The 25,407-nt window shown below is 38.1% G+C and overlaps 3 protein-coding genes across 5 annotated transcripts; 1 reads left to right on the top strand and 2 right to left on the bottom strand.

Moving 5' to 3' along the window:
* Positions 1 to 815: 815 nt before the first annotated feature.
* On the bottom strand, positions 816 to 4,581 carry LOC116246791 (ras-related protein RABB1c). Of its 2 annotated transcripts, none has more exons than XM_031618655.2 (7): positions 4,410 to 4,581; positions 3,295 to 3,383; positions 2,490 to 2,629; positions 1,974 to 2,056; positions 1,647 to 1,851; positions 1,443 to 1,511; positions 816 to 1,083 (listed from the first exon to the last, which is right to left on the bottom strand). In XM_031618655.2, the coding sequence occupies exons 2-7, from the start codon at positions 3,338 to 3,340 to the stop codon at positions 994 to 996; spliced, it is 633 nt and encodes a 210-aa protein (XP_031474515.1). In that variant the 5' UTR covers positions 3,341 to 3,383; positions 4,410 to 4,581; the 3' UTR covers positions 816 to 993. The 2 variants fall into 2 exon arrangements, with proteins under 2 accessions (XP_031474515.1, XP_031474514.1); XM_031618654.2 differs by lacking the exon at positions 4,410 to 4,581 and adding an exon at positions 3,703 to 4,358.
* A 2,549-nt stretch (positions 4,582 to 7,130) lies between these two features.
* On the bottom strand, positions 7,131 to 14,921 carry LOC116249053 (phosphatidylinositol/phosphatidylcholine transfer protein SFH3-like). 2 transcript variants are annotated; one of them, XM_031622165.2, is made up of 16 exons: positions 14,765 to 14,921; positions 14,401 to 14,430; positions 13,818 to 13,932; positions 12,956 to 13,250; positions 12,006 to 12,105; positions 11,341 to 11,607; positions 11,143 to 11,220; positions 10,920 to 11,021; positions 10,785 to 10,834; positions 10,395 to 10,494; positions 10,203 to 10,298; positions 9,954 to 10,064; positions 8,999 to 9,128; positions 8,279 to 8,679; positions 7,957 to 8,034; positions 7,131 to 7,373 (listed from the first exon to the last, which is right to left on the bottom strand). In XM_031622165.2, exons 3-16 carry the CDS (start codon positions 13,864 to 13,866, stop codon positions 7,356 to 7,358), a joined length of 1,875 nt encoding a protein of 624 aa, XP_031478025.1. In that variant the 5' UTR covers positions 13,867 to 13,932; positions 14,401 to 14,430; positions 14,765 to 14,921; the 3' UTR covers positions 7,131 to 7,355. The 2 variants fall into 2 exon arrangements, with proteins under 2 accessions (XP_031478025.1, XP_031478027.1); XM_031622167.2 differs by having other exon boundaries at positions 8,279 to 8,676; positions 14,765 to 14,916.
* A 2,058-nt stretch (positions 14,922 to 16,979) lies between these two features.
* Positions 16,980 to 21,831, top strand: LOC116249243 (diaminopimelate decarboxylase 1, chloroplastic-like). Its single transcript, XM_031622461.2, has 8 exons — positions 16,980 to 17,583; positions 18,433 to 18,607; positions 18,708 to 18,857; positions 19,356 to 19,517; positions 19,810 to 19,995; positions 20,605 to 20,727; positions 20,806 to 20,895; positions 21,279 to 21,831. Exons 1-8 carry the CDS (start codon positions 17,099 to 17,101, stop codon positions 21,354 to 21,356), a joined length of 1,449 nt encoding a protein of 482 aa, XP_031478321.1. The 5' UTR covers positions 16,980 to 17,098; the 3' UTR covers positions 21,357 to 21,831.
* Positions 21,832 to 25,407: the final 3,576 nt, after the last annotated feature.

Genomic DNA, 25,407 nt, shown 5'->3' with positions numbered 1-25,407 from the left:
TGTTTGTTCACTGATAGAAGATGGCAGGCAAGAATATGTGCGCATGTTGGCTCATCTTGAAAAGCAAAGAGATTTAAGCAATGTCAGTATAGTTATCTGTTCTTTTCCAACTGCCAAACTGATTGTAATCGGAATTGACTAAAGCAGCGCGATTGAGTGGGCAGAAAATAGTCACTGACTTGCTTAGTGAAGCGTATAATCCCATACTCCTTACCAGTGGGGGATGTAAACGCAAGGCAGCGAAGGCCTACCCAAGCATGTCTTCAATCCCTGCCGTTACCGTTTCCTAATGTAATAATACGTGCGAGTGTGGTTCTGAACTTTCTTAACTTATGGTGATAATTTGTCACTGTTGTCAGAATCAGCAATTCGAACTCGATGCGGTAACCAATAAATATAATTCAGCGGTCGATTCAAGAGTACCATACTTCAGGTTTTAACTATTTTTCATTTTTTTTATAATTTGTATACGTTCTTCATCTTTTTTTTTTACAAAATTCTGTAGAGCTAGGCGTCAAATGGTTAATGTTAAAATGATGTGCTTAGTTTGAGTAATTTTTTATATTACTAGGCTTAATTAGCTTTAACGCATGACAAAATATGAGCAGTACATTATGTAGTTTAAATGATCATGTAGGACTGGAAGTTTAGGGAAAATACACTTACCTGTGCCCGTAAAACAGCAAAAAGCCGAAGGGTGCACGTTGAAAAATGAAGGCTCAAGGGAAGAACTTCATTTGGATGGAACGTCAGGACGAATGAGATGGCATCGTATGTGTATATAACCTCGTATGTGTAGATGAGATCATATAGTGTGCGTTGAATACAATTAACGGATTAAATTTAAGTTACTGTCTCATCCTGAATTTACATTCACAATCGGGCGACAAGGTTATTACATCATTTCTTACCAGAATGAAGCCATTGATTCAACTGAAGGCAGGTTAAAATTTTAGGATCAGTAACTGAAACCATATTATGTTTCTGGCGATCTCAACCACAGCAGCCTCCTCCTTGCGTGACCGTGCCATCTCTCCCACCAGCGGGAACTCCTGCTCCATATCCGACTTTAATTCCATAAGACTGAATCAGACAAAAAATAATTCAATGATTTAGACAAATTTATAAACATTCTGAATTAAAACATGCACACCCACACACAAGCACAAAGATACAACTTTAAGCATACCAAGATTGCACGACCATACATAATTGGCACTATTGTGTGTATGCATGAGAGAGAGAGAGAGAAAAGAAAGAGAGAGAGAGAGAGAGAATTATAGTTGGGAATGGATACAGAACAGAGTTGGTTATGCCACCCAGCTACCGTGTTATATCGTTTATAACCTTGCAGTAGCCTACAACCTTGCTCAATTAATAGCCATAAACATTTCCTACTAACGACCCAAGATGATATCTAACTCAAAACTAAAGAACCTGACCTCATTGGAGACATCAAAGACGCCATCCTGTATCTTTTTGTAGATGGTGGCTGCTGTACTTATGAAAGCCTGGATAACCAAGTACACAAAATATACACGTACAAGACTGTCAGCAAGAGTTCCACCGAAGTAGATAGAATCATAGAAGCTTGAAGAACAAGTGACTCAAAGAGCTAAAGAAATGTGGGTATAAAGTTAAGTAACCTCCTCTACATTCTGAGCAGTTTTTGCTGATGCCTCCATAAATATCAAGCCATGCTCCTTTGCAAATTGTTCACCTTCTTCAGTGCTGACAGCTCTTCTATGGGCAAGGTCACATTTATTACCTATTAGCATGATTGTCATGTTGGCATTTGCGTGCTGCCTTGCATCCTCCAACCAACTTGCCAGATGATTAAAAGTCTCCCTCCTAAGGATAGAAGGGAGAGTAAAGTTCAGAATGATTTATTCCATGTTAACACATAAAATAGGTACAAAAATGCATTTTGGAGCTTAATTGCTCAGAGTTCTTGATAAATATTACAGCATTACCTTGTAATATCATAGACCAATAATGCACCAGCTGCTCCCCTATAATAAGATCTAGTAATTGACCTGAAAGATTCTTGCCCAGCCTGCAATTTAAATAAAAAATCTCAGAATTAATATCCACCATCCGCTCTGCATAAAAGACATGGAAGTAAAAATAATTAAAATAGTAGCCCCAGCCAACGATGAACTCATGGTCTAAAAAATTTTGACGAAACTGAAAAAAGGATAGAACTCGTAGTCTTTGTTTGTCAAGTATCCAAAATTCCAAATGGAAGGCGTAAATTCTACTGCACGGCTTTTCATCTCAATTCAAAATTAAAAAGAACAAAGTAAAGCAGCTGATATTCTTCTTCAGGAAACACCTCTGCAGTACTTGAAAATGATAAATCTTAATTTTCGTTCAACAGCTGGACACATAAAAATGTCAAAGTTCAAATGGTAAAGAGAAATTCTGATAGCACACAGACCAGGAAATCTCAAATATTCACCAATTAGTATGCAATAGGATAAACTAACCGTGTCCCATATCTGGAGCTTGATTGGCTTGTTGTCAACTGTTATCATCCGAGCACCAAACTCAACACCAATCGTCAAGTCATGCACTGGTTGGAATCGCTTGTCCGTAAATTGCAGAAGAAGGCATGACTTGCCTACACCTATAAGAAACCAAAATTAGATTAATGAAGGATGACCAAAGTAATCATTACGGAGAAGAAAATAAAAAAAAGTCCCTTGGGAGCTTCACCCAATAAAAGTACTACAGGAAGAAAAAAGGAGAAAAAAGAAAGCTACAAAAACTTAAGAAGACGTTAGGTTTGGGTGATAGTTACCCTTTATGGGTGCATGCTTCGCATCAAATGACAGAATTAAGACGCAAAAAAGACAACTCCATTCAGATGAAGAAGAGGAGTTCACTTAGATGGGAATACTCCTCATCAAGAGTATTTCTGGTGAGACCAGAAAAATTAGGGAGAGTGCTTGAACGTATATAGATTTTCCCTTGACGGAATCGACACAGAGGAATAGAAAAAGAACGGCCTCTAGCAAATGGGTTTCCACAAACAGAAAACCAGACAACTAGAGAACTGGTGCAAAGGTTTCTAGAACAAAAAGCTGAAAATGATGTAAGAGACACTAACAGTTTTCCAGATCAGATACTAACATCAAAGATGCATTCCTGATTGAGAAAAAAACTAAAAATATCTCCTGCCGACACAAAATCCATGCAATGAATGCAGATCCATCAAAGATGGGCGTGTACATCCATCTTCAAATATTGACTACAAGTTACAAAGAAGGAAACAGAGACGAAACCACTGACCTGTATCTCCGATGATTATATACTTGAATAGGTATGCATATGACATGGTCGTTCCGGGTCTTGAATATAACAACGCCTAACGTATTACCCTGCAAATATGACAAGAGGCGTATCTTGCCCGTTAGAGGTCCACGGTCATAACAGCTGCTTATGCTGAGTAGTGAAAATCAAAAGAGCAAATGGCATCCCTTGGAATCATATCAAGTATATGTACTTAAAAGAAAGCAAATCTTGCATGTTCAGACTCCAATTGCAATATCAATACATGGCAATTCTCTCCCTGTACAAGGCAGGAGAAACAGACGATATAACACAGTTGAGTTCAGTACAGAACTTTCTAATTATTTGATCAGTGACAACAAAATTTCATTTAGACCAACGATTTGGGCAGAGAGAGAGAGAGAGAACCTAGCAGGAACGCAATCCTTGCTCAAATCAGGAACCCCTTCCGTCCTTCACGAGCATGGCGAGACACCAACCTTGGAAAGAGAGAGAGGGAGAGATAAAAGGGGCGATGTGCTTGTACTGCGGCCTCCAATTTGAAGAGCCCTAGGTAGGTAATGGTGAGAACATGGTCAACCGAGAGAGAGAGAGAGAGAGAGAGGACAAATGTCATCAGATGGGCAGAACCAGTTTGACATAAGGGAGGGACATGCTACCCATTACGCTATTATATTTGGAGTGAACGACATCACATGTGCTCTTCGGAGACGCCAGAAGAACATCTAATAGAGCAAGTATCCGAGCCTTCATCTAATTTCTGTTTTCCTTCACTTTCTACGTATGCTTGTTCATTACCAAACTTTCAGAACATTTATAATATCGATGGCCTCTTTTACTCTGAGGACCAATCAGAAGGAGTGGTGGCATATGTAATGCGGTTCCTAAACATGTTGGGTGCGAGAATTCGCTCTGCAAAGTCACCAAAAGGTGAGAATTATATGTGTACATACAGTACCCGTGAGGACCTGAATCATCGACGTATTTGAATTTAATCACAGAGAGAGAGAGAGAGAGAGACGTGTGGGACTCAAGAAAGAAAAGGAAAGAAGGAAGGATGAGTTCCTTCCTTCACAAACTGAACTAAGCAAAGCAGGAGAGAGAGAGAGGCTCACAGAAATGTTCGACAAAGTTCTCCTGTTACAAGGCAAATGTCGGCATCACCATCACAAACGAACAACCAAAGTTGAAGACAAAAGAAAGCGGAAGAAAATAAGCGGTGGATGGGTTGGAGAATTCATCCATGAATAAGAGAGAGAGAGGCCTTAAATAAAGGGCGCCAGAAGGGCAGGAGGCAGAGGAGTACGTTTCCGCTTTCCTTGGCTATGGGGTTAACCTCTTTCGTTGCGCGTACAGATTGATCCCCGTTGTCACCGTGTCTGGCACGCTCTCCCTCTCTCTAACCTCCATCCACCGCCAGCAGGATTCTTCTCAGCGGATGGCTTTTGGATCAAATCCTGGAACGAGTGTTGTAAAAATTGATCTGAATTTGGTTAGTTCGAATAGAACCGGTGGAAATTTGATTCAATTCATTGGCAAAGGGGTCATTATCTCACAGAATAATGTATATTATTTCAAGAATGTTTTTGAAGTTCTCCTTATTCCTAATTATCTGTTACATATTTTCATTTATTTTAAAAATGTATATAATACATTTTTTAAAAGATCCAAATAAGAGTTTTATTCGTTCCTAATTAAGAGTTTCATTGGCAAAGGGGTCATTCTTTTAGAACCCCTTTGGGTATCAGGCCAGTTTGGGCTAGCCTAAGGCTCGATAAAGCCGAGCTCGGACAGACCAAAAGCCTTTGCCAGCAGCTCAAGTTCGGTCGGCTTAGTTATTGGGTCAGTATCAATTTTATGGCTGTTGGGTACTTGGTTCGATGCTTACGCTTATTTGAAACCCTCAATATTTTATTTTGTAATATCTGAAAGACCCTCGGTGACGTATTAAGAGTTTTTAAAAGAGCCATCAACCATACACAAAAAGTTTCTATGAGAGCCATAGGCGACATGCTAAGAGTTTCTAAGTGAGCTGACGGCAGCTGTCACACGATTTGCATATATATATATATATATATATATATATATATATATATATAGAGAGAGATCAAGCCGAGTCATAACCCTAACCCTAAAACCCTAATACTTAACTGGAGCCAGCCTGACCCAACAAGTTTTTTTTTATTATTTTAATTGAACTGGCTCAAGTATCTAATAACCAGCCCAAACCCGATCCATTACAGTCCAGGTACCTGATCGTCTGTTGGGTATCCGACCCGACGCCCTCCCTTACAGTGCTTGGTGGAACCCAACCCAAGAAAAGGTGCTCGAGTTACACAGTTGGAGTAATGCACTTTAGATTCAATTACTAATAAGCTCTATTATGTGGGTTGGTTTAAGTTTTAAGAAATTGACATCAGATTGGATTGAAATTTACGTTTGGATTTTAAAAAATATCCATTTGGAGTTGGATTCAGATTCAGGTTTAGTTTTAAATAAGTATATAATATATAACATTCCATTTTCAAAGTGGGTCATAACATATCATGATGAAGTTTGATCATATTCACTTTAAATGTTGGACATTTACTCTGTTATAATTAATTTGAAAATCAGATTTGGATCAAATTTGGAAGGTGAATTGGGATTTAGATTCAATATGGTATAGACTTTTGCTCATTTGTATTAGAATTCGAATTCGAATCCGATCAAGGTAAAGCGTACATGGTAAAGAATGCATCCAATTAGAATATGATCTATTGGCATCCCTAACATTATGGATCTCTATGCAACTAAGCAGTTGAAGAGAAAGTCTTCTCTTAATACGGGTCGTTCAGGCTAATTATAGACATTGGCCAGTATGAAATATAAACCATGGAACATACAGACGGACATGCACATGCGTGCACACACACACACACACCAGAACATAGAGTGAGAGAGAGAGTAGCAGTGTTCAGGAAATTTCATGTCATAGACTCAAATTAGATGTAAATTTTTCATGGCATGCAAACACGCCCGAAATAAATGTGGATTTATGATCCACAGATTCATTGCTTGTCCACCTCATTAGCCGCTTGTCTGTGCACATAAGTGGAAGGAATATGTGCTTCAAGCCTGAAAGCTTACATTCAGAGAAAAAAAAAAAAAATCGTTTTTCGCGTTTTTTTTAACTTTTGATTTAATCTCTAAATACATGGCTAAATTGAAGCTCTCGATTATAGAAAATAGTTTTATCTCAACGAATATTCATAAGGATTGCATAGATGAAGATAAGATCCTGTGTGCCTATCCGCCAAGTCTGGAATGATTACAACTGGAAATCTTAATTGATTTTTTTTTTCTTCTTGCTTTTTGTGATGTAATTTCAAAGAAGTCAGTATTGGAGAGGAAAATCAGCAATCTGATTTTCAGGAATCAAGAAAATCTTTTCTATTCATCAAAGAGGAAAATGGAAAAGTGAAATTTGAGGAAAATCTTTCCTTTTATCACAGGAATGTGATCCTCCAATCCCAAAATTTGTGGGATCTGTATAAACTTGTATAAATACCTCATCATATATGAAATGATGTATTACCTTTGGCTCACTCGTCTCTCTCCTTTCCTTACTCTTTTCTTCTGAATCAGGATTTAAAAGATGAAAAAAATCAACTAATGTGTGTATGTATATATATGTACATGTAAAGGAGCTGAAATCGGCTGCTCGATGCAATGCAGTATGCTGTGAGAAGCCAGACAGAGAAATCTACAAATTATATATATATAAATAAATAAATATATGTATATATATATATATATGTGTGTGTATAGAATTGTTGTTAGAAGGAAGGGAGGGAGAATACAAAAATCAGATGTTTAAAACGTGATGAGAGAACCACAAATCTGAGTTGCTGGTAAAATGGTTACATCATGAAGCTTGACACTCATTATGGCAGGTGAAAACAACAGACTGGGTTACAAGGAGACAAATGACTAAGACTTCTCCCTTGTTCATGGAACAAGGGGATCACATACATGATTCAGTTTTCTGCCTTATTCATCTCACAAGCAATATGTACAGCTCACCACAGGTACAGATTCTGCGATCAAGTCAAAATAAACAAACATCAGTGCCTTCCAAGAATCCCACACATATTCAACATGAATTCTTAAAGCAATGTAAGATAATACTGACACAGTAAACAAACAAATCAGTACATAAAAGGTGAAATCAGGAAAGTTTCTTGCTGCCTCAGTCAGATGAATAAGACCAGAGCGAAAAGCAAAGAGGTGAAAGAGGAAAACAGCGTTGCATTTTCGTGATCAGCTTCCCTTTTCAAGCTCAAAGTGGAAGATTCTTTTCTAGTGATTATGATTGTGAAGACGGATAATCTGAGATATGATCGGACAAAAACGAAAAGAACAAAAACATTTGTTTCTGTTTGGTATCTATGCACCGATCAATTTTTTTAATCCAAGAACTGCTACCAATTTTTAAGCAAAAGGAACAAAAATTTGATAGCACTGAAGCCTTTTAAAAGAGAAGGTAAGTTGGGAGTGAAGATCCAAATCACTTGGAAAACATGCATGCATTCTTAAGCAACTTATAAGAAAATTTATGAACATCGCTTCTTGAAATTTTCTTGATGCACTTTCATGTTCAGAATTGAGAAGCAGACGTACCCTCAACTTCTTCTTCTTCTTCTTCTTCTCCAAGTATGCAATTAGCTCCTCTTGGTGGGCAAGGGCGTCCTGAAGAGCCTGAATCCAAAGAAACAAATCCATCGTATCAATCGAGATGCACATTAAAATGAGAAACTATGAAAAGTTCTTGATAACTACATCCAAGAACACGTCGGCCAATATTTAAGATTATGAGAGAACACCAATTTCCATATTCATCACCTATCATATACTAAATTTTGCTTTCTGGATGCAAACTTGAAGCTGATAAAATGGCAGCAGGACCCCCACGAGAACAGACTCAAAAAACTAATGAACTTACCTTCTTAGTTTCGGCTAGCTCATTTTCCAAGGCATCAACACGCTTTAGTGCTGCATTCAGGATTTCCTCCTTCTCAGGTGCCAAGTCTGCAGGTTTCTTGCTTACTGCACTGAACCTATCTTCTAACTCACCGAGGCGTTTTACAATACATGCATACTCAGCACCAGAGACAGGAGGCAATGATAAACCACAAGGCAGTCCCTGACCCTTCTTCATTGAGTTGATCCCGAAGGTGGGCTCAGCATAATCAAGTGCTGCTTCGGTGATCTTTTTCGGCACGCCGCGTGTAAAACGAACGACAGTGGCAATGCCCATGACGACGGCCATAACTCCAGAGAAGATTTGTCTGCTGATTCCATCGTTAGCCGGATAGACATTCATGGTGGAAAAGGAGCTTGCTGCTAAACACAATTTGGGGAAGCTGTAAGTCACAATCTAGAGGATATTCTCAATTGGTTCGATTGGGGTGTTCTCCAAAAATTCATCTACTGGATGCTCTAGAAGTCCTTAAGGATTGCAAAATGAATAAATCATAGGGGATTTTATGTATCAATCTGACAAAAACACTAGCATCATAAAGAACAAAAGCAGCAAACGGAATTTAAAAAGTATCAATTTCTGATGTGCACCATAAAGTAATGCTGCCACATTCCTGAATATTGAACCATCTTTACATAATACACATTAAGAATCACCATCAAGGTAGAAATGTTTCCTTACACTTAGACAATGCAGAAAGTTTCTGATCATGTGCTTCTTTCTGCCAGTTGGTGTCCACAACCTTGTCGACCATTGGGATGCAATCATCACAGTCATAGGCCTTTGGAAACCTATCTTTCTCAAGCCGAGCCTACCAAGTTAGACATGATCAGGCCCAGGAAAAAGAAACTATACACAAAAGAACTTGAAAAAAAATCAACCACATGGCCGGAATAAATATGCCACATAAATGCACACAGAGTCTTAAGAAAGGGAAAAGTTGCTGCATATTTCCATATATGAAAAAGAAAATACGTGCCCATATGCTGAAATGATTTTTTGATTTGGCAGACCTAGTACACAAGGTCCTGTGCGAAGTATTACGTCAGCCAAATTCATTCACACTCATAAAGTCGTTTCTCTTTATGCTTTTTGCACCGAAACATCTGTATCTTAATTGTACATTGAGTCTAACCAGGGTCCAGTGTAAAACTTTATGAATAACATCCTTCCCTGTATACTTGTTGAACGCTATGGTTCAGGTGGGATTCTCAATTGGAGATCTTTTATAAACAGTCCTCAAAGTAAGATGTCAAATCCAGATCAAATATGTCACATCAGCACATGTTGTCATGCTGATGCACAAAAATAATCACTCATCAGGAGTTAGAAATTACCTAATCTGGCAAGCTCCAATTGTACTTATAATGGAAAACAAAAAAAGCCATTTTTAACAATGATCATGTAACACAAACTATTTTGTCCAAGATCAAACCTGAATATGTGAGCACCTCAAAATGTTTCATAAACCCTGCATAACCTCCTGTCTCGACTCCAAAAGACTAGTAATGGATGTCTCTCAAAATCAATTATGGATGATTAATAATGAGGTAGTATTTAGTTGTCTGCAGGAAGTAGACTATCAAAAGCTCTATATATCAACAAACAGGTAGAAAGCGCAAATGTGGTCACTTACTTCTTCATGGACAGGAGACAGCTGAGGGTGATCAAGAAAGTCCCTTGGATTTCCTGCAGTCTGCAAATTTTCAGCTTTGCACAATGTCTCTCCAACAAGTGTCTCAATATCCTTCAAAAGAAGCAATTGAATGTTTGTCAGGAAGGGAAAACTTAAAAAAACCAAATACATATCAGCATAACTTACGAGCAGCTTCATGTGCTAACCACATTACAGAACTACATCCTGCAGAGAGGAGAAAGTAACAACCTTAGGATACACTATTGTAGTTTCAGAAATAGTTTTCTCTTCACTTCCTGAAACAGTAATTTTTCTGGCACACTTGGCTTCTCCATTTTGAACAATCTGTCAAAAAGAAAGGTAGAAAAACTCCCATGAGCTGGTTATGAAGTAAAATTTTACTTGCTGAAGCAATTATCGTGACGCCAAATCAAACACGACCTTTAAGAGATCAGGATCTTTCCATGGGCCTTTGTCTGAATTTAGGCAACCACCATGCTCTGCACAGGTGCAGGTCCCTCCCAGAAAGTCAGGCAATTCGCTAATAAGAGAGTTCGATAACATTGTCAGGGAACTTACTGAAGATCTAGTATTTTAGTTTCCAGATGAGAAGGACATTTTGGAAATTGCAGTCACAGGCCTTATGTCATTGAATAAAGGAAGAATTAGATATATCTATGCAGAGACGTCCATGCACAAAATAGCAGGAGCATGAACAAGATAATATCTATGTAAACATGTAAAAGTTGAGAGGAAATAGTATTCAATAATAAAAGAGGCCCAGCCATGAAAAGAAGCTGGAATCTTCATACGAGGAAAGATAGTTTTTACCTGGCATCAATTATTTCAAGCAACTTGCTCTGGTACTTGTTTCCAAGAACCTGAAATAAACAATGCTCAAGCATGATGTATCTGACAGAAATTTGACGTGTCTCTGTCCCAAATATATTAAAAGAAGCTACATACATGGATCTTAGAAGTGGTTTTGGGATCAAGGAAAGATTTTATGGTGTTCCAGAGCATTCTGAATCCAGGACCTGCATTAATGATGAACATGCGGCACAAGGTCTGCAGCAGGATGAAAAGAAGGAGAAATGATCGAATCCAAATGCCCACAGTTCACGATAATTTTTTTTTTTTTTTTAAATAAACTTCTTGTAGCCATGAAAACATCAAATGGAAGTGGCACCTCAGGGTAGTTATCTCCATCAATTTTCTGAAGCCTTGTAATCAGGTCCCTTGCTGCCTTGTTGAAATTTTTAAGACCCTGAGAAACAAGTCAGGTTCCAAATTGAAACTTGAAGAAGCTGTAGTGGGTAGGTGAAATTGGTCAAGGAAATGAACTGAAGTAAAGAGAGCCATATTTAAATGAAAAAGAGAACCATACCACGCCCTGAACATCGAGGATTGTTGTGCTTGAATCAATGTGCCTTTTTGCTGCAATGGAGCAAGCTGGGAACTTGATGGCAAAGGTCTTCTCGAACTCCTGTACATGGTACTTTACGTACCGGTCCATGTCTGTTACTTGCATCAATTTGTTAGGATCAACTTTTCCTAGTTGCTCTATGTACACGGGCCTCCCTTCCTTATCAACTCCATGATGACCTTGGGGATAGTATTTACGAACTTCATCGACTTCTTTGAAGTCAAAATCCTACAAATAATAAAAAAATACAATATGAGACTCGAATAAGATGCTTCTGAATCACAATTCAGCACCATAGTAATTCTGATGTGAATGCAGCGAGAATGTAGCTCTATTAGTTCTTTTTAATGTGAGGCTCTAGGCAGTGTATCTGACATAATGGAGACCGAAACAGCTATGTAAAGAACATGAGAAGAGCAAGGAAGCCATGAAAACATTTTCCTGTCAGGCTGAACATAAAGAAAGCATTCCCTCAAGAAATGGAAACTACAATTGCAGGCAAATAAACGAACAAAAAAAGGATCGTAGGCAAGCTAAAGGTGGTAGCTCCTCTAAAACCAATAACGGGTTATATAGAAGAGGATAACAGTGCCAAAAAATTTCGATTTTCATGAAACTAATATTACCTCCATAATTGTGTCTGTGCCGAACTCCTTCCTCCATTGGAGCATGTCAGCCCACATTTGCTTTGTCTTTTCGATATCGAACTTCCTTGCCTTCAAAAATCTACATTCGTGATAGCATAAAATTTACAAAAGATGGTAAAACATCAACTCGTATCGATTACATTCATTTATAAAGCAATCTAGGTACGTAAAAGAACGGAATTATGTGCGAATTTTGTACGCGTATACACATATACCTGTTCGACAGCTAGTGTGATCAGTGGTGCAATCTTTAGGCATGAAAATATATATACACTTTACCCTATGGACTGCCGTATAAGCTTTTCATACGTCTGATGTAACACGTATATTGGGGGATAAACAATGAGGTGGTATCATTGGCTTCATAAAAGGACATACGGGACCATGTTTTTTTCAGGATGTCTAGAACACATCCACCTGGAGCTACTGCTCATGCGTATGTACGTATAAATATAAATTATATCATTACATGAATAATTCTACATGGTAATAATTTTGAGCACTTCTAGCAAAAATGAACACTCGTTATTCTGAATATTTGACAATGGACTGTTTTGGCTACAATAGTATTACAATCTGATAATCTAATTATACCAACAAAAGTCCTGTAGAGTTCCCGTATGTGTAGTTAAATTTTTGGGGAAAACATCAATAAATACAAATCTTACAACAAATTAAGAACAAAAATTTGCACAAAGTTTACATCAAATTAAGAATAAAAATTTTCACAAACGTTAGGGCTGTCTTAGATTTTGAAACGAACAAATAACCTTTTTGCTTTTTTTTTTAGATTCAACAAATGAAAGCTGCCAACATGAGCACGGATAGAATAAGAGCTAGCAGCTAATATTCGAATGAAAAGAAACTGAAAAACATTAAAACAAAGCTCCTGTTTGATATCTGGAAGCTGAAGGAGATGAAATCTTTACCTCAACATCATGTGATAATCGTCGTGCTTTGCGGGTAACAGCTCCTCCAAGATGAGTATCTGGCGGAAGGCGTCAACAGCCTGTGCCTCCTCTGCGTCTCGCACATCCTCGATGGAGATGGAATGGACTCTGCTGCTCCTTCTGCTTCTCTTGGTCAGTGAATGCCTGAACTTTGAGGACGCATTGATGGCCTTCTTCTTGAAAGATCCTATCATTGTCTTCCTCTCATCCTCCGAGTTTTCAACGTCTGGTCTTCTCTCTCGCCTTTCATCGCTGAAGGAGACCTCCTCAACAACTATGAACCAACCAAAATCATCAAAGGAGAAGTCAGAAAATGTCCAAATATCAAGCTGCCATGCACATTCATGTCATGTTTCAAAGCATCTGAAAAAAGCTCAACGTATCTAAACGAATTAATGAACTCTTGAAATTCTTCGAGAACTAAACATGCATTATTAATACAGCAAAAAACGTTAACTTCATCATCTTAGTGCTCATCAACTATTAAAAACAGCAATAAAAGAGAGTGCCACCTCTTTCTCTCTCTCGCTTTCGTTGCAATTATAATAAAGCAATAAGAAGGAAGCTGGCAGACATTGCGACAAAGCAAGTGTTGTCGAGATAAGCATAATTCAGGAACTATCTTTTTCTATGGGTGTAAATTAGATATTAAAGATATGATGACACCAAAATCATGGTATTATCATAACCATATCCGTGTTACTTATCGAGGTTGTTGACAGTGCCAGGATCCTGTGAGGAGGCAAGCTTAAAACACCATGTCTTGGCATCAAATTATGCCATAAGAAAATTAATGTATCCAAACATTGGCAGCAAAATTATATACATTGTAGCAAGTTACCAGGTCTAGCGAGTTTATCAAGCGGTCCGGACATCAAAGTTTCTCCCATGGTGACGCCCGCGATTGCAAAGGCAGGATACTTAGAAACGCATTAATTGGCCCAAAAAGAGCCTTCCTGCAGTTCCCCATCATGAACAATGTAAGTGCAACTGTTAGTTCACATATTTAAAGTTTAAAGATAGTTTAACTCTCAGCTAGCTAAGATTTATTTTCTAAAATATAATTGAAGATTAGCTATGTAAACCAAAATCCGGAATAAAAAATTCAATAAGAAAACCAAAATCCCGAACAAAAAGGCATTTGGCAAACTCTAGATTAAAACACATTATGTCATAATATTCTAGCATATGACATAATATGCCCATATGCTACACATAATGTGCTTTAATCTAGAGAATGCCGAATGCCATTTTTACGCGCTCGCGTATGCAGAGTGAGCTGCACTGCATCACATGTTCCAGTGAGTTTTCATGACTTTTTGATAATTGAGCAGATTATGTGCTGGAATGAATAAACTTGAATGATGGTAGATAGAAAGCTGAAATGGAATCTTTCTTGGTAAAAGAAGAACGAAGGCTCTTACTCTTGAATACAAATACGACGGCGATTTCTCCTGAGACATGAAGATGCACAAGTTAGAATTCGGTTATGAAACGTAAACTTGTGAACAGCAAATCTCATACCAGCAAACAATAGAAAGAGCTATTGAATTGTCATATTGCAGAATAAATAGATAAATAAAACCAAAGAAAATTAATGAAATGCATCAGAACTATGCAACACGCAGAGTAAGAGAAAGAGAGGAAGAATTGATTTTCTTAAAATCCTGGCCGCAATCATCAACCTACGCTCAAGGAATCTTTACAAAGGCAAAGGATCAAATTAAAAAGATAAACCGATAAAGCTGGTCGTAGTCTCTCTGTAGAGGGACGGGAAGGAGGTGGTACCTTCGTTGATCAACTTGGTAACGGGGAAAGAGCGAGAGAGATGGAGAGAGGAAGAAGAAAGGGAGGGGGACGAGGGTAGAAGTTGATGATCGTGAGAGGGGGTTGATGAATCGGCCTGGAATTCCGGCGGAGGGCTAGAATTGAGGTATGCACGATTGTTAACTCCCCACCAAATTTGACAAAGTCAACCACTTGCGTAGAGAGAGAGAGAGAGAGAGAGCATTGCTTCTTTTAGAGCAGGGTGGTGGGGAGCTGGATATTTTGAAGGCAATCACCTTCTCCCCAAGCGAAAACCACGCAACGCCAGTGAAATTTTGGACTTCTGCATGAAGAGAAAAGGAGAGATGAGGATCTCACTCTCACTGTCCTGATAGAGATTAAAAAAGACTAGCATCCAATACGAAAATAAAAGTAAAGAGATTAATTTTGGAAACCAAACAACCAACATTTTGATAGAGATAAAATTAATCAGATGAATTCTAGAAATTCAATAGACATGCATGTAAATATTTATATAGTTGGAGAGGAGGACGGAGATGGACAATAAATCAAATACCCTTTTTTTTAGTGTTAACTCATAGGATATGCCAGGAAGATTTGAAGTTTGCGAATTATGTCTACCACGATCTCCACTGAAAGTTGGTCCACTGGCCTTGCAACATTCTTTCATGCAATCGCAAATTTATTTAATAAAATTACGCACTTCAAGCGGTCTGACCAACAGCATAAGCTAGAGAAGACATTGCAGAGGATGCCAACCACGACATTTCGAATTTCTTGTCAACTTGATTATATATATATATATATATATATATAGAGAGAGAGAGAGAGAGAGAGAGAATTTCTTCTCGAGGTTTTTGTCAACTTGATTTGATATATAGATTCCTACTCGCGTCAACATCTTTTTTATTCATCAGTATTAAAATTATATATAGTTAACTATATGATTTATGTTTTGTACAGGTTACCTGGTACAATAGAATGTTTTTCATTTTCAATTCTATGTTGTTCCAAACACTGAAAATAAGAAAAATTAAAAGTGCCGAACTTGTCTCCCAGAGTAATTTAATTCTTATGATGAAATGAAAAGATGGTTTTGTATATTGTAGTATAATATGGAGCTTATATGCTTTGCCACATGTGGGTAGGGTGCATGTGGAAACATGTAGAGGCATTTGTGGGTTTATCCATCCTCTCGTTCATGCTCTGCTGATAAAGGGCTGCTTCAAACTGATAAGCTAATTAATTAGTTCAGGAGAAAGCGGATTTTTGGCTTAGTCATCTAATTATATAAAAGCTTACTATCTAGTAGTCTTTGCATGTTAATAATCAAATATAGATTTTCAAGTGTTTAGATCGCAAGGTCTTGATTTTTTAGATCTTCCTTTAACCAAGATCGGAGTTTGAATTATATTTAGTTTGTAGACAAATAACGTAAATGTTGACTGATTAAACATAAACTATATTTTTTCTTCTCATTATAAAGAAACACTCTATGCTATGGCCATAAACATAGTTAGCCAGGTCTGACGGAACAACGATCATTAGATCATCAGTTGGATTCTTGTAGATGTTAGATTCTCTTAGATGTTATTTAGGTCGTGAAGCAGTTTTGGATCCCAAAAATAAGGAAAAAGAGTAGTGACTTTAACTTGTTCAAGGTACCCTCAAAGCTTTTCTTTAAATTTTATTTTTTTAATTATTTTGCCTCTTTTTGTTCATACACATGAACAGCAGCGGTTTAATTGGACTATCCTTTGAGAGGTAGTCCTATACTAGGAACGTTAAGGGTTCAAATATTATCTAGCATCTCATGTGAGTCTAAATCTAGTTATTCAGATTCAATGAGGGAGTCTAAATCTGATTAAACGTTGAACCGATATTTGGTAAGGTTTTCTTTATATCTGATGGATATTCAGATATCATGGATTTTTGAACCAAAAAAACCGAATTCAGCTTCTCATTTGTAGTTTTGAACCCAAATTCAACTCCAACGCAATTAAGCAAATATCTTTACATTCAAATTTAGTATATGCAATTCACATTCAGCCATTTTTCATCCATATTGCTCTATGAAATTTTACTAGTAAAATGATTTATTAGCAGCCAAGTCAGTGTCGCCTTTGACAACATTGGCATGAACCTTCTTCACAACTTCCGTTGATTCGGATACTCGACATCCTCGGAAGTCGGAAATACCCTAAAAATAGCATAAATGCAGCGAAAAAGATGAGGAAAAAAAAAAATACCTAAGCCCTTGCTACCTCCCCTCTGTGCAAGGATCTCGCGTCCTTGCCCAGTAGAGAGCTCGGAGCTCCCTTCACTTCACTAATAATGGCAACCACCAATCTTCTCCCTCCGTCGCTGGCCTTCTCCAAAACCTACAACCCTCCTGAAATCCGTGCAAACCCGACAGTTGGACTGCGTCTTCCCATTTGCAAGCGCCAGGAGGGGGTCCTGAGACTGCGGGCGGTCCTGTCAGATAAGACCCGGACCGTAGATGCCGTTTCCACAAAATTCTCACATTGTTTTAAGAAATCAGAAGATGGGTTCCTCTACTGCGAGGACACAAAGGTCCAGGATATCATGGACTCCGTCGAGAAGCGCCCTTTCTATCTCTACAGCAAAACCCAGATCGCCAGAAATGTTGAGGCGTACAGGAATGCTCTTACTGGGCTGAACTCGATTATTGGGTATGCAGTGAAGGCGAACAATAATCTGAAGATACTCGAGTTTCTAAGGGAGTCGGGATGTGGGGCGGTGCTTGTTAGCGGGAACGAGTTGAAATTGGCCCTCCATGCTGGATTCGACCCTACCAGGTAACTTCGCGACTGAGTTCCGTCAAGTTTGTTTGATGGTCTTGAATAATGCGAGTTCTGGCCTTTTCTTTTGCATTGGTTTTTTGTTGATTCTGTAGAATGTGGAAGAGATTTTGGGAAAAAATGGAGGCTTCTGACGGCATAAACAACACAGTTTCTATGTTATGATAATATTGGAAACATGTTTCGCTCTATTCCTGTTATATGTTACTTGCTTAGTTGGAAGTGCACGTTTCTTAATTCTTATGTAGTTTTTAAAGCAATCGCTGCATTGGAGGAAAATTTGACTTTGACGACTCTTCGTAAACATTTCAAATGTTGATGTTCAATGTCCGAGTTTGAAGGATTACAAGAAAAGGATTCTTAGATTATTAGAGCAGCTTAATTTGTAGCTCTGGAAACTATTCCTTATTGGTGTCATTCATGTACTACTTACTACGCTCCATTGGAAACATCGGCCTTTATATGTAGTTCAGTCCATTGTCTGCTCTCTCACCCTGTGCTGCTATTTATCGTGAATGTAGCTGTCGAAAACTTTAAAAAATGGAAGCATTCTTAAAAATGTCGTATTTTTTTAACATCTGCAACTTATTCGGACGAAGTTATTCGACTAAACACACTTAAGAATTTTCAAGTATTCGTAAAATGTGGTTCCAAGAACTTAATTGGTTGAAATTATCCGATTGGCAATACTCTACATATGTCAAATTCAGATGCACCAGATTATCTGACATCCTGTTAGTACATTAATTGATTTTTTTTTCATTCTTGCATCTTAAAGTACGGAGAGGTGACTGTTTGATATTGTTGAAGTTTCTTAGAGGATTGTGTACAATCTTTTCGTTTCAGGTGTATATTCAATGGAAATGGGAAAACCTTGGAAGACCTTGTCTTGGCTGCAGAAGCTGGAGTTTTCATTAACGTTGATAGTGAATTTGACTTGGAGAACATCGTAACTGCAGCAAGAATAGTAGGGAAAAATATTCCTGTTCTGCTTCGTATCAATCCAGATGTGGATCCTCAGGTCAGATGACAACATTGTACTCTATATTGTCTTTTCTTCACCTGCTGAATGATTGATTGTCTAATGTTGATGCTTTTGCACTCTTCTCTTATTTTTGCAGGTTCATCCTTATGTAGCTACAGGTAACAAGAATTCCAAATTTGGAATCAGAAATGAAAAGTTGCAATGGTTTCTTGATGCTGTGAAATCTCATCCAAATGAACTAAAGCTAGTGGGTGCTCATTGTCATCTTGGCTCCACTATTACCAAGGTAGTAATCTGATTTAGTCATATTTTCCACTGCAGTTGGATCTTGTACTGATTTCTGTACGTCTCTTTACAAATCTTGGTTTGAATATTATTTTACAAATTGTAATTTTGAACATTTAATAATTGGTCATTCTTAACATGGAAAATGTGGAGTTGCATTTAAGAATGTGCATGTTCATGTACTTGGTGGAGTCTCATTTGCTTCTATTTCTCAATAATAGTAAAGTTCATCATATACAGAACGGAAGAATCTGATGTTAGTAACGAACATAATAACAATAATGGTGACAACTAGCAAATTGGCAATTGGCATCTAATTGTCCCAGAACGTCTATGAACATATACTGGTAGTATTTTGTAGCAGCCACACTATTACATCAATGATTGATGGTCAGCTAATAGGCTAATGTCTACTTTCATCAGCAATCAATTTCTAAGTTAGCTCAGGAATTGGTGCTTACTTTTGAACCGCTTTTCTTCATTTTTATTTTTTCCTCAGGTGGACATATTCAGAGATGCTGCTGTATTGATGGTGAATTACATAGACCAAATTCGGGAGCAAGGCTTTCAAATTGATTACTTAAACATTGGAGGTGGCCTGGGGATAGATTATCATCATACTGGTGCTGTTCTTCCAACACCAATGGATCTTATTGATACTGTACTTTTCTAACCTTTCGTCATTCATTTCATGGTCTTCCCAAATTATGTTTAGCCAGCAATGTGGTCTTCATTTTGTTTAGTTGCACATTTATAAATCATAAAATAGGCAGCATTTTCTTCCAAAGTATAAGATCCATCAGCTACATATGTACATAGTCTCGTCTGTTGTACGAGAGTAATGATAGGCAAGGTTTTAGATGAAGCTACCATTTCAACACTTCTGATTGTGGATTTGTTTATTAAAAATTAAGAATGTTGATCTTCTGGTGTATTTGATTTGCATAATGCAGGTCCGAGAGTTGGTCCTCTCTAGGAATCTGAACCTTATTATTGAGCCTGGAAGGTCACTGATTGCCAACACTTGTTGTTTCATTAATCGGGTGACTGGTGTTAAAACTAATGGGACAAAGAACTTTATCGTGATAGATGGAAGCATGGCTGAGCTGATCCGCCCAAGTCTTTATGGAGCTTACCAGGCAAGTTTCATAGGTTAAATTTGGCTTATAGTTTCAGTTTGTAATAACTTGGTGACGTAGGTAACAATTTCAAGCTTATTGAGAGGCATGTTCCTAGTGTGGTCCATTTATGAACCACCAAGTATTTCTGTCTTTCTAGTGATTCTTTATTTGTGCCCATCCTCAATCATTTAGTAACATGCTTGAAGGAGTTGTTGATTTTATGTAAGGACCCACATATGTCTTCTGATTCGTACATACCCAATCTCTTAGTATCTACTTGTTTTTAACACGTTCAACTGTAACATTTTTAAATTGAAACTTAAAGGTCTTTGCATAGCCAATCGGGCCTCAACTCTGCTGTCTTTGGGATAGTTTTTCCTACTCCCTTGACTATCCACTCAACTGATATGGAGGTCTCATCCCTTTTTCTCTTTATTTTCTAAGACCAAATTAGCTCACTTCTTTTTTGCTGTAACCTTAGTATTATTGTTGGTCACTGATGAAATTTGCCATCTTATGGTCTGTCAAGAATCAAAGCACTTGGTAGCTGTCTGCAAGTAGCTAACCTGAATATGTTTGATAGCTTACTTTTTGTTTATAATCATTCTTTTAATTGTTTTTATATAGCACATAGAGCTACTGGCTCCCCCATTGCCTGATGCGGAGATCTCTACCTTTGATGTGGTTGGACCTGTCTGTGAGTCAGCAGATTTTTTAGGGAAGGACAGAGAACTTCCAACACCAGAGAAGGTTCGTAACTTATTGGAGGGATTGGATCTTGCTTCACGTATCATTGGCAATTATCAATAGTGTTAAGTTTATATGCAGGGAGCTGGTTTGGTTGTTCACGATGCTGGAGCATACTGCATGAGTATGGCATCAACCTACAATCTCAAGATGCGCCCACCAGAATACTGGGTACTGGATTTATTTACGTTTCTTTGATATGAGTAATTTGGCTATTAAAATGCTAACACAAAATGGAAAAAGAGGGCAGGCATCAATCCATTATTCCTCATGCACAAGAAGAAAGATACAGAGTTACTTATGAATGCCAATACAAATTATACATTGACCATTCATCAAAGGCATGCTGATTTCTGTGATTTTATAGAATTATTTTGACCAAGCACATATGGATGTCCTCCTTCTTGTCTCACTGCTCGTATTGTTTAGATTGGAAAAGTTCAATTCATGGATCATGAAATCCAAGCATTTGTTTGACAACTAGATTTGCATTGTCTGTTTCTCTTTTCAGTGTTGCAATGTACCAGATCTTCTCATACTCCACCATTTTGTAGGTTGAAGATGGATCAGTTGTGAAAATCAGACATGGAGAAACTTTTGAAGACCACCTAAGGTATTTTGAAGGTCTTTGATCTGAATGTGCCAAACCCATTGATCATGCTCTGGAGAACTGATGCTTTGTTCTGTGTAAGAATATTTTATTTTATAGAGTACTTGCCCAATGTCTAAGCATTTGGTCATGCTTGCCACGTTGGAGGCCGAGTTATGATATGACTAGCAAAGCAGAATATTGAAAAGCCACCAGGAGGTTCCCCTCGTCAATTTTTCATTTGTTTCACAACCGTTGCATGTAGATCAAGAAAACCCCTATGTTAAGTTGTGCATTTGAAACTGCTTGCTCGGTAGCTGAGTGAATGGTTTGGCAAGTCCTTTTGGACAGTCTCCTTGATTATTGCATGAATTCAGTGGTTAGAAGTTAGAACGCAAGCTGGGGCTACGCTTATGACTGTATTTTATGTGCAGTAAATGCATATTAAATGTTATGCCATCATCAGGTGAAAGCGAAGCTCGCCAATTGATCAATTCATATCTGTTTAATTGGTTGTTTATTGTTTCTTTATTTGTATGGTGGCGCAAGCATGTTAGCACGCGGTAACTGCTAACTGCTGGTTTGATATTGTTAGACAAAGCATGATGCAAATCAAACATGAGTCCTGCAAAAAAACAGACGAAGTGACGCTGAATACAATCAAAATCGACTTATACATGTTAGAAGAGGTAACTTCGTTGGATTTCCTTGATGCGTTTTGACGCCACTTACAGGAGAGAAGAGGTCCAAAATTCCTTTTGAAGTGTCATTTAAATAAAAAAAAAAAAAAGAAGGCCTGTGCATCGTGTGTCAGTCGCGACCTGATTTCGAATACTCAACAAAATGAAGCGGTCTCCTGGAACAGATGATTCTTCTTAGGCTGATAGGCGGGTTGACATGGTGGGATGAGCGCTTGTGTCACGAGTCAGTCGAGAAAAGGGCTTTACTACTGCTGCCAAGACCGGTCATACTGGTATATGCATGGAAGAGAGAGAGAGGGAGAGAGACAGAGATCTCCCTTGACTCTATCTCAATGCCACGAGAAAATGTAGTGTTCACGGGAATTGACTATGAGATACCCGTCCTGGCCCTCATCTCACAACCCCTACTCGACCAGCTATGCTCCATAGAGAGTGAATTTGATTTTTTTGTCATGTTTATCTACAGTCTTCCTCTATTTTCATCAAGTTAGTCGCTCAGTTTCTCGAATATCAGTTGGAAAATAGTCGACATCACTCTAAATCTGAAGAGCTGTAATCCGTCAATTCCAAGTCCAAATTCAAAGACAGAACATATTTCTAGAAGTAATCTCCCTCTCTTAATCATCTAAATTTTATGCAATTCTAATTCCTTCCTGCTGTAATAGACATCAATTATTGCAGTATGCGGGAACTAATGTGCTCTGGCATTGACATGACATAAGCCATAGCCGCAAAAGTTCAGGTAAGTTGGTGGCCCCAATGACTCTTGGGGAGTGTGTGTTGCACGAGGATCACCAAGACAGCTATATGTGAAAAGTTTGTGTCCTTAACGTCAAGGAACATGATCATGTTGGAGATAGCAGAGTGGCTATCCTTATGGAGATGTGATGGTGCTGATGCAATCAAACGCTCATAATGGAAGACAAATGACTTCCGTGGGAGCCTAGGGTTGAAACTTGAAGGTACATTGTTATTTTTCCTAACCCTCTTGCCATCTAGAGGTAGCAATTGCAGATTCCGGAACTACCTCTGTTGTTTAGGAGCAGTAATGGACGTGAAGTTGGTTTTAAACTAGAAATTTACACTTTAGCACCCCACAGGAAGAATTCTTTTGGCAACTTCATCCCCAACATTCTGTTCTGTTAGTAGTATAAATTTCACAACAGAAAGAACCATTTCACTGGAGATTGGTCTGTTCACTTTCTTCATGGGCACAATTCGAGAAAAGGATTTGTCAAATGCCAGAGTGAGATCTGGAACCGTGATCAGAAAGAGATCTGAGAACACCACTGCTCATATTGTTGACGGATGATCACCATTATGAGCACTAACGGCGAACTGCAGTATCTCCACTGTGCAGTCCTGCCCTTCGTATTGGAAGCCATTGAATGGCACCAGTCAGTGCTCCGGAAGTCAGATTTATCTAAGAACGTGATTTACCGGACGACTCGAATCTATTCTCATGTTACTGCTAAGAAACTTTCCCTTTTCTCCAGCAGAAAGTATGTCGAAGTGTCCTAAACTCCAGAAGCTCAAGCAAACTCCTGATTTCCAAGAAACGGAATTCCACAAACAAAACTTCGCTTTGCGAACAAGTCAAAAGGTAGATGATAGGCAAGGAGTGCTGCCAGAAATTCTGAAAGGGCTTGTAGAAAAATAGTAACCAGATGCTGACCTTTTTTACTAGCAAAATATGGGCCAGCAAAATATGAACAGCATGTGTCGCTTCCATAGTTTCATTAATGTAGAGGAAGCTTTTTATCCAGGACTCGTGGCAGAATTAAAGTAGATGAACGCCACCAACCTCCAGAATGTTTCTAATGCACCTAAGAGGTTAAAGAATAAGGAACCTTTTTGCTATTTGCACATGATAAACGAACCTTCGTTAAGCATAAAATAAGAGAGAGAGAGAGAATTGTCGTATTTCGCACAATACTGTCAAAATATCACATAATTGCAGAATGGCACCAACTAAACTTCCATTTTGGTGAGTGATTATGTCATAGAACATTTTCTTTTTTTCCTTTTTTTCAAGAATGTCATCCTTTTTTCTTTTTTGCTATTATTGTGCTGTTGGCATCTCAAATCAGAAAAAAAAAATGATGGTTTTCTCTGGGAGGAGAGAAGAAATATTTTATTTTCTCACAAATAAGTTCAATTTATTAACGTGATGGAAGAGGCATGAGATTGATGTACATGGCGAAACGAAGAGGAAGTTTAATTGTTGTGTATTTAGACGTCAATGGATTTTTACTTGCCATCCAAAGGCACAACAAAGCTATATGTCTAACAGTCTAAGGGCAAGAACATAAAATCACATATAATAAGTTAATATCCCTTGATATCTCATTTAATAATTGCAAGCAGCACATTCCACAACTAACCCCACCATCCTCTTTGCCCCTAAACATGTCACATCCTTCAAAATTTTTTTAAGTTATCTTTGGATGTGCCCACAAGCAAGCATGGCCCCACAAATGCCTCACATAGTTGAAATGACCACATCATTATTTTTCTCACTTTTCCACTAATTTTCGCGAACTATTCGACTTTTTCCACTTATGCCCTTTCATTGACAACACCAAAACAAAGGAACAAGACAAAAAAAAAAAAGTTAAGGCATCGCAAATCCAATAATAGAGAGTTGACGCCACAGTAGTTCGAAATAGGAACTGTCTGCCTGAGAGTGACTATTGCACCAACCTTCCAGGAGATGATAATAGTTCATTTCATTGCTTTGGGGTTTCTAAATGTAAGGTAATACTGTGTCAAGCATTTCTAATCCATAATTAGATCTCCTTTGTCCTCCTCTTTGTCCCACTTGGGTCAAGAGGCCCATGTGTCCGTGTGGCTTTTTGAAGATTATCATATCAGATCCTTCAATTGAAAAAGCATTGAACTAAGATGGGTCCCAGGCCAGGTCAGGGCCTTGGATTTGAGATATGAAGCAATTAAAGTCTATCCAATAAAAGAATTCAGATAATGTAACATACTTTATTCTCATTATGGTTTCCCCTTAACCACATTTCTTAACTACTGACATCATCCAGATTGAATATTTATCAAAAAGTAAAACAATGTAGAGCCAAAAACCCATGTTCCTCCCCCAAACTCTGCCAGCATATCAGATCACCAAAAATGCTAAAGGACAACTCATCACATTCACTGTAAAATGCTTGATTTTTTTAATGGTGAGGGGAAATCTTGGAGTTCTTTAAGCATAAAAGCCCTCTCTAGTACTGCCAACAATAGCAAATTAAATATAGCCGGGTGTCGAATACCGAGGTACCACTTATATATATATATATATATATATATATGTATGTATAAAAGTGAGAGAGAGAGAGAGAGTTTTGTTTCTTAAGAAAGTTCCTTGAATGAAAGTATTTGGAG

The sequence above is a fragment of the Nymphaea colorata genome, chromosome 2 (genome assembly GCF_008831285.2).
Source record: "Nymphaea colorata isolate Beijing-Zhang1983 chromosome 2, ASM883128v2, whole genome shotgun sequence".
Lineage (NCBI taxonomy): Eukaryota > Viridiplantae > Streptophyta > Magnoliopsida > Nymphaeales > Nymphaeaceae > Nymphaea > Nymphaea colorata.
This window is presented reverse-complemented; position numbering and strand designations above follow the sequence as displayed.

Coding starts and splice junctions, on each gene's coding strand:
- LOC116246791 (XM_031618655.2), bottom strand. CDS start 3,340: ATGTCATATGCATACCTATTCAAGTATATAATCATCGGAGATACAG. Junction 2,057..2,489: donor AGCTCCAGATATGGGACACG/GTTAGTTTATCC, acceptor TTTAAATTGCAG/GCTGGGCAAGAATCTTTCAG. Junction 1,852..1,973: donor TTGGTCTATGATATTACAAG/GTAATGCTGTAA, acceptor TTCTATCCTTAG/GAGGGAGACTTTTAATCATC.
- LOC116249053 (XM_031622165.2), bottom strand. CDS start 13,866: ATGGGAGAAACTTTGATGTCCGGACCGCTTGATAAACTCGCTAGACCT. Junction 11,221..11,340: donor TCCTCGATGTTCAGGGCGTG/GTATGGTTCTCT, acceptor CTTGTTTCTCAG/GGTCTTAAAAATTTCAACAA. Junction 10,299..10,394: donor AAGATCCTGATCTCTTAAAG/GTCGTGTTTGAT, acceptor TCTTTTTGACAG/ATTGTTCAAAATGGAGAAGC.
- LOC116249243 (XM_031622461.2), top strand. CDS start 17,099: ATGGCAACCACCAATCTTCTCCCTCCGTCGCTGGCCTTCTCCAAAACC. Junction 18,608..18,707: donor ATCCAGATGTGGATCCTCAG/GTCAGATGACAA, acceptor TTATTTTTGCAG/GTTCATCCTTATGTAGCTAC. Junction 19,996..20,604: donor GTCTTTATGGAGCTTACCAG/GCAAGTTTCATA, acceptor GTTTTTATATAG/CACATAGAGCTACTGGCTCC.